This window comes from Polyergus mexicanus, unplaced genomic scaffold, assembly GCF_030449975.1.
Source record: "Polyergus mexicanus isolate NDT 795.1 unplaced genomic scaffold, iyPolMexi1.0 SCAF_3, whole genome shotgun sequence".
Taxonomy (NCBI): domain Eukaryota; kingdom Metazoa; phylum Arthropoda; class Insecta; order Hymenoptera; family Formicidae; genus Polyergus; species Polyergus mexicanus.
This window is the reverse complement of record NW_027223323.1, coordinates 8,770,622-8,782,554: the sequence shown is the minus strand read 5'-3', so window position 1 is coordinate 8,782,554 and position 11,933 is coordinate 8,770,622. Positions and strand designations below refer to the sequence as shown.

Sequence of the window (11,933 nt, the reverse complement as noted above, 5' to 3'; positions counted from 1 at the left end):
ATTAATCAGATTTCCAAAACTCATTTTCAGTCGTGTACATATGGCAAATTGAGTTTAATCGATATAAATAAGAAAACGCTATGAGATTACTCTCATCTTGTCTTCTCAAGAGACGTCGAGAAGTCGGATATACGTAACAAGTAACGAGATTTAATATGTGTGGCGAACGGGTTCAAGGTACGAGGAGAGCGCGACGACGAGCTTCTCCGTGACACATATCCGCGGATTCGCATCGTCCTGCGCCATTGCACCGTGTGTGATAATAGCATTGTTATTTGTCGTTCGCATGCAGGCAAGTCCTTATTACATGACACACGCGGTTCCGCCAACCTGTACGCGAGCAACTCCACCTTCGTTATTTCTTCTCATGTCAGTCGTCGCTCGGGCGCGTCGCGACGTGAAGCTTCGTTTTGCGATTCCGTCGTAACATTTTGCAGCGGGTGATAACGCAACTACTTTCCATTTATCGAGTAGCTGTCAGTAGAACGTTTAGCATAGTGTAGCGATACCGTTCAAAGCGACGTAAATATAAAAGTTTTTTTTTTTTTTTTTTTATTTGAAAAAGAAACGCTTATCACACATTCATAGACAGTTTGGAGAAAATAAAAAAACGTGTGCTGTGTTTCTTCGCTGCATTTTTCGAGTATACTGATGATTAATACGCAAATAATTTTTAAAAAATTAATCTTGCATAAGAGATTTTTTTCATTCAAATTTTATCTATTTCAGATATAAGATATCTTTTCTTAAATATTGTATGAATCGAAATTTATAATTAAAAGATTTATTTTATGTATGAAAAAGACAGCTTAAGCAGATTGCTTTCGTTTGTCAAAAATTTCTTACTTTTCGTAATTATTTAGAAATTATGATATACTGTATACATGTAATACCGTAAAAAGAAAAAGAAAAAAAAAACACTAAATATATTCTATTAGACTCTATGATTTTTTAAAAATATTATTATTAAATTGTAAATTTTTATGACAAGATTTTAAAATTTATACTGCTCTGTAATGTAAGAAAGATTCATTGCCTTTTCTATTTTGACCTGGAAATGACTACAATTCTTTGGCTCGAAGCCAAGGATGTCTTGATGAAAGGAACAAAAGCTAATTATTAATGCGAATAGCAACTTTTCAAAAGTAAACGAGGACGGTTTGTTAATAGCTTAAGAGTTTACGTAATGCTTTGCCGAAAAGGGACGAGAATTTCGCAAACGACCGTTCATTCCTCGTTCCTTTAGTCGTTCGTCTTTGGAATCGCATTTCTTTAGTGATAGCATCATGTGGAACCGCAAGGTTTTCATCAGAATAATCGAAGTGGTATGTATACGAATACTTTATTTAAAAAAAAAAAAAAAAAAAAAAAGTTACGAGAGAAATTTATAGTCTAACGCATTTATCGCCCCATGAAATGAAAATTATTTCTAGATATTTTAATACGTGTAATATTCTAAGGATAATTATTAATTAACACAAGATATTTACGATATCAAATTATCACGATATTATCTAAGAGACCTTAATGATGTTAGCTGAAAAGGAGGCTAAATGATGATTAATATAAAACATGAAAAAAATTGTCCGCAATTGCAGCTCTTATGCGTCGCTTGTGTCGTGGCACTCAGGGTGACGGACGATGAGAGTCGAAGGGTGTTTCACTACTTGAGGAATCGTAGCCGGGAGTGGTCACTGTTGAACAACGTGACATGGGGCAGCATAGGTAGCATATTATTCATGATTCATCTACATGTACGGAGATCCTGCGTGATTCGCGTCCAAGAATGGGCTCTCTTAATTCTTAATATACTCATTTCCTGGTTTCCGCGAATTTAGGAGCTGCTCTCGCAACGGCGACCTGCGGCGGATACATCATCGTAACGACTGGTCTCTTGATCGCCGCGGCTACCGGGGAACTCCGCGGTCGGAAGACGGTAATAATTGCTTTCCTTTTCTCATACGGCTAAGGAATACACGTCGTAGATGCGTTTCGTAACGCCGGCCGTCAATGTACGTCGACAATAATATGAAACCCGTGGTAGGGATACATGCGTGGCGTAGACTCTCGATCTTACGGCGAGATTAGAAGAGTAGCCAGGTAGACGATGGAAGCAAATTATCAAAAATGATTCGAGTCAACGAAATCGTTGTTTCCTCGATTGTTAGATAGTGTGACGCGTCGATATATCTCTAAAAAAAAAAAAAAAATGACAGTTGACTTGAACTCTCCTGGAAACGAGATATATTAAAAGATAGGAGAACCGTTGAATCGATTTTTACGTGGTACATATCATCCTGAATCTCATCTTGTCGGCGAGAACTGTCTTCCTTCTTGCTGCGAGGAGTCCGTCCGGGGAGAAGCTTCGCGTAACGTTACACGATATGGCGGGAGGATTTATTTCGACGCGTCGAGATTATTCCCAGGCGCTTTTAATTTATTCCGAGGTTGGTCGCGAGTGAAAATACGCAGCGCGTAAATCTCGATAGCAAGAGAGAGAAACGGTGGCGTGAGAAAATCGGTAGCGCGACGCGATGTCATTGAGGGGCCAAGGATAAGAATGTTCTCCTTTAATACAGACTTTTGCACACGTAATCGCAGCCTCGGTCAATCGAGACACGTAATGTAAATCATTTAATGACTCATAATTGAGGCTGGGCCGATCTCGAGCGATCTGCATCGCGTTAGCTGTCGTTCTTTCCAGTGTTTTCTAAGAAAATTCCATGTCCATCGAAAATAGGCGCGTTTTTCCTTCATAACATGAAGACTCGCTTTCCGTTTGAAGATTCTTGCGTAATAATGAATTTCCACGTATAATTAATCGATTATGCAAAGCGATAAATAGATCGCATTCAAATTAAAATATTATCAAGTTGGATTAAAATTCAGGAATTCTTTCTACTCGGATTGGGCGTGATTCTCTTTGGGATAGTCGGCGCCTTGTCGTTGGCATCAATTGACAGCGTCCCCGAGGATCTGGTCGACAATGCTGCAGTCCTGGGAGCGCTGTGCCTGCTTACAGCGTTGGTATTCATCGGGGATTTACTGATGAGTCCGCCTCGCAAAAAGAATAAACAGGACGAGGCGCGAATCCTGGAAAAAGATTTAGGTGAGCTAATATATATTAGTTAAATCTCGAAAGAGATTCGTTCGATTCGTATCTCGTATCAACAAAAATGTGTCGCGAGTAATTAATTAAATTTTATCTATCTTTATTAATTATTCGTAATCCAAATTTTTTTCTAATAAATATATCCAAAAAAATACCGCAGGCAAGCGGCAAGTAACGCCAGTGGTGACCAGTGAGGATACGAAATCGAAGCCCAAATCGACCATCGTGAAAATTCCCGAGGATGAGGACGGTCGCGCGAACGACGCTTTCCAGAAGGCAGAGGATCGTCTCGCCAGATCCCAGCGGGAATCGTCGGTGGCTCGTTCGCAGGATGACTCTCGAGACGATCGGGAATTTCGTGGCGATCAGGAACCGAGAGAACGAGAGCAGAGTTTCGAAAACGGCCGAGTTCTACGCGACTCGAAGCGATATCGCGAGACCGAATCCGATCGCAGGATCGACGAGTCCAGGATAATGTACAAGAGCCGGGACATTTATCAGCGACCGATCGACGAAATCGACACCCCCCGCTTTCCTATGGAGTATGAGAAGGGAGATCCAATGTTCGCGAAAATCGTCAATCCCAGCGTGAAGATTATGAGGATCGAGCGAGACGTCGAAGAGGCGCTTAACAGCTACAGGTGATTTCTTGTGTCGACTCGGAATCCGTCGTGTTATCCTAGCTCGGAAATTTTTATTTAAGCATCGGCCTACTCAACAACCGTCTTGGATTATGTCGTCAGGAGCAGGAAAGCGCACGCGAACGATTCTTGCGTCATACGAATGATTCGATAAACTGACAATTTAATTTTCAAGGAATAAATTGGTTTTCAAATATTTTTCTATTTTTATTTAAAAAAAAATTTTATTTATGGATGCACGAAAGATTTAATCCTCGAAGAGAGATTTCATCCTTGAAATTATAATCGAATCATTGTCATACACATTTTTCCTTTCTCGTTGAGTTTTTTTAATATCCATAATTAGAGACTAAAAAAAGTGATTACCTTAGTCAGAATTAATATCGAAATAGAGAGTCATTCTCGTTGCGGACGTGAGTTGCAAGAATTGCTGGCAAAGACATTTCCTTGTTTCTGATGTTTATGATTCACGATATTTGACGCGTCTCTCGTGTCGTGCGCCGATACTTGAATATAATTTCATTTGAACGCGAATTCAGGTATTCGGACAACAGCCAGTACGACAATGTGCCTGTCAAAATGCGCGGTCCGTCATCCGGGATCTTGAAGGCTCATCACCACGACGTGTCCTTCAACGTGCCACCTCCGCCCAAGGAATATCGATCCGGGGGACGGGAAAGATCCAAGGACGAGATCGAGATGCTGGAGGAGTATCTCGGCGTGCTGAGAACCACCGGGACGCAAACTCCGAGGATGCCATCGTCGCCGACCGATCCGGGATACGTTCGGCATACTGCAAGTAACTGGCCGCAGGACTTTAAGTCGAGCACTCCAAGACCTAGCCCCGATCGCAGAGTTTAACCCTTTCATAACGCTCTCAATACATTTTTTCATCATGTGATCGATTAGCTCATATATAATATATATAAGAACACAAGTTTCTTTTTTCGTGTAAAGTAATCGATTTTAATTGACTCTCTTCAAAAAGCTCACTAATTTCGTCACTTATATATTTCGCTCTTCAAACGTCTCATCAAACTTTTTCACGAATAATTTAGCCATGAAAGGATTAAAAAGTAATTAATATATAATATATACAACCGTATCTCGTATACTTGATATCTTGTAAGATTTAAACTTAATTGTCGTGTACACGAGATGCTACAAGTAGCGTTTATACTTAAATAGCATTTACAATCGTGAAATAAATAGGAGGGATATTATACACGGAACTATGACTTTTACATTATAATTTGTATCTATCCTTTTAGAAAAAGATATTGTAGACGTGCGATGTAATGGAATAATGGAGGTAAAAAGGAAATAACAATGCATATTTTTACATACAAATTTCAATATAAAGTTGATACGTCCGTTCACATTGTACTCTTATATATCCATACGTACACGATTATTATTAATAATCTTCTGACGATAAACATATGATCGTTGTGTGGCTAGTCTCCAGTATAGTCGTCAGACGTGCGTTAATATCAGTGTTAATATTACGTCGCGGAATGAAAATCCTTGTTTGCTCTTATATGTTTTTTTTTCTTTTTTAAACGATATAAATAAATGCTGTACACACATACACACAAGTCCATATTTTTCGACTTATATCTCCATTTAACATAGACGGTTTAGATACTTGAGCATTTCGTTTCTTTCACGATCCTTCCTTCCAGCGAGTCCTACGAATATCCATCCCCTTATCCATCCTGGGTCATTATCTGTGGGGCTCCGGATCTACCCTACCTGGTATCCTATATAGTTCACACAGTAAACACACTCTAAAAAGGTTGGTATTCTTTATACACGAATCATGTTGTTAAGAACGGTACCACGATATGTAGATTATTCGGCGGGCTTCAGCTACGATATCCTCATGCCACATCGATCGAGAGCTTAATTCGATTGCAATTATGACCCTGTAGATTGATTAATCCGGATATCGAGTATCGGTCGTGAAGAAAGGACCATCGTCGCGAAGGTGCGCTTATCTCATGCCGAGTCCGACGCCGACATTCTGACCGTTGGACGTCCTCTGTTCCATGGTGATGTATTGCCTGATAAGTCGGGAGATTTCGTGCGCCTGCTCCGTCTGCAGTCTGGTGATACGCTGCTGCATCAGATTGCCGCATTTCATGTCGAGGTAGAGCGCGCCTTCCTCGGACTTGACCTTCCTGGTGGAGATCACCTCGGAGTAGGGATAATGGTACAGTGTTTCCTGAAATAATTATACGTAGAAAAAAAAGGGGAAAACGCTGTCGGGAAGAGAAAGTAACTCACGTGGGTGAGTAGATCGATGAAATGCACTCCGTGTCGATTCAGAGCGAGGATGTGATCCGCGCCCTTTTCCTTGCCCTCGGGTACCCGTTTTACCGCAAAGAAACTCGAGCCGAAAAGCGGCCATTTGGACAATATTTCTAAAAATAAGAGAAATATTTCTATATAGTTTTTAATCCCTTGACAATTTTCTAAACTTTTATCGCTCTTGATTATTTCTCAGGGAGAAACCTTTTTTTTCACCATTATTCGTGCACGTGTAAGATATAATTTGTGTGAAATACAAAATAGTATTACGTATAAAACGCTATTATTTTTGTCGCGAAAATGACTCGACTTACCGAGCACTTGTGCCTTGCAAACAGCCGCCGAGGAGTGCTGAACGTTGTTCCAAGCCTGCTGGACCATATTGGACCATTGTTGCGGCCTAGGTTCCCTCAAGCTGAGCGCCGGTTTCGGCAGCAGGTACTTAATCTCCTTCGTCGCAGGCTCGTGCGCCATGTCAGCTGCTCTGTGCAGCAGTGCCGCTATTTGCGCCATGTCATACTATGAAACACGCTCGTCATCAGTTAATCATTCTTCACTTTAGTGAAACTTTCTCTCTCTCTCTCTCTCTTAAGCAGATGTCGCGTGGTATACTTACAATAATTTCCTGAGGTAAATGTTCTCCGGATATAACTAGTAGAAGTCCTTCCAGATAATCGGGAGCGATTTGATTAAAGACGACTTCTATGTACAACGGTGCATCGAGTCGCAGAGGATAGTACCAGACAGATCTAGAAATATTTTTAAGAAACGTTTTTGCGAATTTTGCGTGATATAATAAATTTGCAATTTCTGTCAAACCAATCTTCATCTTTTTAATAACGATCTCGAGCGCTTAAAATATATTATATAATAATTATATATAAAATAATATATATATATATAAAAAATATATATATTTATAAGTATAGCGATGAAACAAATACGTGACTGCGAATATACCTGCAGAATATTAAATAGAACACTTGGTGATTCTTTTGAAGCTCCGTGGTCACGTCCAGGACGTACTCGTCTCTGGCGAGCGGCATGGTGAATGCGTCACCATCGACAATGCAATACAATGAGAACTCGTCCATCTCGTGCAGATTTCTCACCGAAATGACGCTGCACATCTCCTCAATAACGTCCTGGACGACGGTTGTGCATTTCGTGTTAATGACCCGTTCAGTGCCACCGGGCAGCCGGTAGATTTGCCTCTTCGCATTCCTGCCCGCGCTGATCGCCATGATCTCCTCCACGCTCGGCACATTCTTACGACCACCATACTTAACCGTCTTCCGGAGATTCTGCAGACAGACCATCGCGGTGCCGTGATAGGCGCGACGTTTGTCGTACGCCGCTGTCTCGAGGTACTTCGTCAGGTATGGCCTGAGATTCTCGCTGCACGTGAAATAGGCGGCGACGATGCTGAAGATTCGCCAGCCACGCTGACAGCTCTCCGGATTCGGGCTCTTGTTATTAGTGGTCTGTTTCATCAGCTGGCAGTAAACCTCGTCGCGGAGCTGCTCGTGCTTGTGACAGTGCTGCAAATACGCGAGATGCGCCATTCAATCAAATCTCTCTTCTACTAATTTACTGTATTATTAATTAAACGATTAACTAACAAAAATTGAAATTAGCAAAAACACAAAGATGATAATAAAGTGCAATAAATACTTGTATTTAATTGTTATTAAATGATTGATATGTGATAGAAATATATACGAAACGTTATGCATTCTAGAAGGAGACAATGAAGTCAGAAAAAATAGTCTGATACAAACTTACCATAAGGATGGTATAGACGCATTTGACTTCACTGGTCTCGGGCGGCAACGGTTGGTCGCCCATGTATCTCATCAGGCACAGGAAGCACTCAATGGCCAGGACACTCAAGTCCGTCTCCAGCCTAAGCAAGCTTTGTTCGATGGGCACGGCAGAGTATTTGACGAGATCCACCTGTTCCTTCCAGGTCCACTCAGTACCATCCGGGTGGCCTTTGCTCTTCTTGCTCTTCTTCTTGCTCTTCAGTGACTCGATCACTTTAAGAGACCCGCTGATCGATCCATCCGCGGTCTTCAACATCTCGAACCTATCGAATTCGAGATGTTCAATCCTCCTGTTTGCTTGCACGCGCGCGCGTTAAGTAGCGCGACCATATCGTTCTCCAACGCGAGTACGACGGAATGATAGTAGGGAAGCGATAGTAGGGAAAGGACATTGCGTGGTGCACGATATGATGTCGGATCAATATCTCGCACCAACCGCGTTATGCTTTCTCAACACGATTCGCTTGCGTAACACCGTTAATAATAATGTTTCGCATTAAATTCCCTGCAATTCGCGCGTGCTCTTGATATCAGCCGGAATTGAGAAAGAAAGATCTCATTTTAATTAACTCGCATCCCTGTAATTTTTTGACATTTATCATCAGAGAGGGCAATTATTTCCGGTTGTAAATAATCATCTTAAAAATTACTTCGTATTTAATTAATTAATATTAAATATTAGTATTTAATAAAACTTTGATATGTAGACTCTCTCGTAATTCGATTTAAATTTCGAGAATACTTAATCGCTCTAAAATCTTTAATAAATTAAATCGTTTTAATTTACGACTAATTACGGGGCGTGAATTAATATCATTTTGAAATTTTATTTACGACTTACTTTTCTGTGCTTTGACGGAAGTTTAGCATGGCGTATTGCAACAGGGAGTGCTTGCCATCGTTGATCGAGACGGGTCCGCTTTCGTAGATGCTGTCCTCCTGGAGTCTGACGTTATCGTCCTGCTGTCGCCATTCCTGGCTCGGGCTCAATAGCTGATTCTGCAGGTTTTTCTGGTGATTCGCTTGGTTGACAGCTGACACGTGGTTGGGCACGCGACCGATCGATACGTGATTCTCATGCTCGGAGATTACGTGATTGGCATGATTGTGAGACTGGATGTGATTAACGTGATTCGCTTGCGACTGGATAGTCTTCGTCATTTGGGATACGTGATTCTCGTGATGATTAACCTTCTGGAGCGGCTTGTGATCGATCTGCAAATCAAGTATATAATTATAACGTAATATCAATTTTTATATCGATAACGATATCACACAAATTTATAATAAAAATTTATAATATATTTTTATTTTATTTTTATTTACAATATAAATTTAAATAAAATCTATATCAAAATCTGAATTTTCTAATAAAAAGTTTTCAAATTTATTATCCATTTTGTAAAACCATGTTGTAATAAATTCACACAAATTTACGAGATAAAGTTTCAACCTTTAGTGCATTACTGTTTTTTTTTTCAGGTTTATTATTTTGTTCATATGTATTTTATATATCGATGATAGATTATATTTCGTAAAAGTTTCCAAGCAGACATCACTCATGCCGCGTGTGTATCGCGAAAGCGATTTCATTTACGAGCCGGTAAACAGATCCATTTTCCGCGCTTCTCTATTTCCCTCAATTTTCGTGCCGCTTGCATTTCCTTCTGGCGCTATCGCATCGCTCGTAGCATCGATCTTAGCACGCGAGTAAAACGGGTTTACTCGCGCCTGTCAAGTGTACCGCAACCTTGTACAGGAATGCGGCACAAGACGGCCATCGCAGGTGTCGGCGTATTTCTTCCTTTCGCCCTTCGCTGTAAGGAGGAAGCGAGGGAAAAAAAAGGAAGTAGAAGAGAGTAAATTAGCGACACAGCTTCCGAGATACGCGGCGATTTCTCGTGCGCGTCGGCCTAATATCAACACGCTTGGGTAAAAGAAGCGATAAGGCATCGAGGAAGACACTCCTTCGCTCGTCTTTCTGCTTTCGTCGATTATCGAGATTTACGACGGAAAGTAGGTGATTACATCCTGTACATTTCTTAATATCCTCATCGCGTACATACGGCCTCTCTTCGATATCTGTTAGAAACCTGGACCGCTCGCGTGTTCTACACACACGGTTTTCTTCTCTCTCGAAAAATAGAGAACATTGATCGATTAAATACGCCGACAGATACGAGAAATAGTTCATTGTAATTATTATTAACAGATAAAGTATCATTCGTATCGATTGAGGTGTGAGAAAAAACTAGCACCTCTTTGAGATAAGAGGTAAGAGAAATCGGCTAAGATGAGATGATATTAACAGCCTAATAAAAGTTCCACGATAAGAACGTATAATATGTCCATGATAAGTACGTAAGTAAAATCGAGATCCTGTCTTTCGCGCGATTTTGTCTGGTATCGCGAAGCAATATTGAGTGTATCGAGAATCGTCGAGAGAAGAATAACCAGATGTCGACCCTGACCTACATAAACGTTAATGCACCGAGACGCGACGTGAGACGTAAATGCGGTTGCTACGCATTCGGATAATTATATCGCGATAAATAACCGATGCGACGATCTAATGATGACAAAAATGACAGAAATGAATTATGTATGTCAAACATTATTTTTAAAAAAATCCTGAATCTCGCAGCTTTCCAACAAACAAAAAATTCGTATTTTTTTGCATCCGAGTCGTATGTTGATTAAGTTGATTAAAATAAATTCTTTTTCGTATCTCTAAATAACATAAATATATATTTTTACAGTGTGTCTTTTGGAAATTTGTATGAATAAAAAAGTTAAATTATATTATCTAATTAACTTAAGATTTTTTACTTATATCTCATCAGGATTTGACTAATCTAATTCTTAAAATAAATATAACAAATAATAAAAAATATAAATTGTTTCTCATTTATACTTAATAAATAAATAAATAATATTTTCGTTCCGTATGATGAATAAATAAATAATAATGTTAAATAAATAATATTTGCGTTCTGCAATTTACTCGATTCAATCTATCTCGGGATGGAGACTTTAACGCTCGGATTCATAGATAATAATAAACGTGACGAATGGAATTGCAACCTGATAACTCTTGACTTTCTCATCTAGTTTCTTCAAGGTCTCCTGGATGGTAGTGAGTGTTTTATCGTTCGTCTTTTCCTCGTTCTGCGTCTCGCCGTCGTTGCACATCGTTACATCGTTTTGCGTTCTCAGCTCCTCGAATCTCTTCAGAATCTCGCGGACGCTCAGCTTGTTCCCATCCGCGTTCTCCTCGGTGATGGTCTCCATCTTCGCTTTGCGTTCACCGTTAGCTCGCGCGACGATCTGCTCGCCGTCATCCTCCTTAATAATATTACTTTTCGATTCGTCGTCCTTCAACTTCTGCTGGACCGGTTGCTTCCTCTCTCGAGTATTTTTCGAGGCCGCTACGACATTTCTGCTATTTCTCAGCTCGCAACCTTCCTCGAGCCTGAGCTGCTCGATGGTCGGCTGGCGATCGTTCGCTCGCACGATCGAGTGCACAAAGGGCCTTTGATCCAGCCTGGACATGTCTATTCTAGGAATGTTCTCGTAGTCGAATTTTTGCTGGCCGAGAGCCTCCTTTTTAAAAAGTTCCGCGCCTTGCTTAATATTTTTGTTCACGTCCAAGTGCTCGGAGTCCAGCTTCTTCTTCTCTCTACCGCCGTCTTTTGCGAAGAATTTGATGAAGCTGCTTCTCTTCGTCTTGGACGTTTTGTCCGGATGCGAGGCCTGTTCCAGAAACGCTCCCGAATCATCGGTGTGCCCGTACTCGTCGCTGCTCAACTCGGATTCGGAAGACTTCATCAGAAGACTATCGGGAGAATTCGTCTTGCGATCTTCGTCCGATAAGTTCTTCATCTCCCTGCCTATGAAATTATTCCTCTTTCGATAAATGAGCTTCGAGTCCTGATTGTCATAGTGCCTCCAATAACCCTCGTCCAGACGGTTCAAGGGACTCTCGGGCGTCAGTCTGCGTTCCCTCATGTCCTTTCGATAATCCGAGATGTCCTTACGAAC

At 40.8% G+C, this 11,933-nt stretch overlaps 2 protein-coding genes across 8 annotated transcripts in view; one reads left to right on the top strand and one right to left on the bottom strand.

Annotated features, from left to right (window-relative positions):
* The first annotated feature begins 385 nt into the window (after window positions 1–385).
* Window positions 386–5,344, top strand: LOC138931782 (uncharacterized). Of its 4 annotated transcripts, none has more exons than XM_070292893.1 (7): window positions 386–476; window positions 1,247–1,325; window positions 1,599–1,725; window positions 1,839–1,936; window positions 2,890–3,109; window positions 3,273–3,753; window positions 4,293–5,344. In XM_070292893.1, the coding sequence occupies exons 2-7, from the start codon at window positions 1,287–1,289 to the stop codon at window positions 4,612–4,614; spliced, it is 1,287 nt and encodes a 428-aa protein (XP_070148994.1). In that variant the 5' UTR covers window positions 386–476; window positions 1,247–1,286; the 3' UTR covers window positions 4,615–5,344. The 4 variants fall into 4 exon arrangements, with proteins under 4 accessions (XP_070148994.1, XP_070148992.1, XP_070148991.1 ...); XM_070292891.1 differs by having other exon boundaries at window positions 1,171–1,325; XM_070292890.1 differs by having other exon boundaries at window positions 386–643; window positions 1,171–1,325.
* Myo10a (Myosin 10A) overlaps window positions 5,291–11,933 on the bottom strand; it is a 75,018-nt gene continuing 68,375 nt past the window's right edge. For all 4 annotated transcript variants that reach the window (XM_070292872.1, XM_070292876.1, XM_070292875.1 and 1 more), the window contains 7 exons: window positions 8,734–9,107; window positions 7,852–8,155; window positions 7,027–7,607; window positions 6,683–6,815; window positions 6,381–6,585; window positions 6,043–6,179; window positions 5,291–5,980 (listed from right to left, as the gene is read on the bottom strand). In XM_070292872.1, the coding sequence (XP_070148973.1) occupies window positions 5,750–5,980; window positions 6,043–6,179; window positions 6,381–6,585; window positions 6,683–6,815; window positions 7,027–7,607; window positions 7,852–8,155; window positions 8,734–9,107 (1,965 nt within the window). In that variant the 3' untranslated portion in view covers window positions 5,291–5,749. The remainder of the gene's footprint in view (window positions 5,981–6,042; window positions 6,180–6,380; window positions 6,586–6,682; window positions 6,816–7,026; window positions 7,608–7,851; window positions 8,156–8,733; window positions 9,108–11,933) is intronic.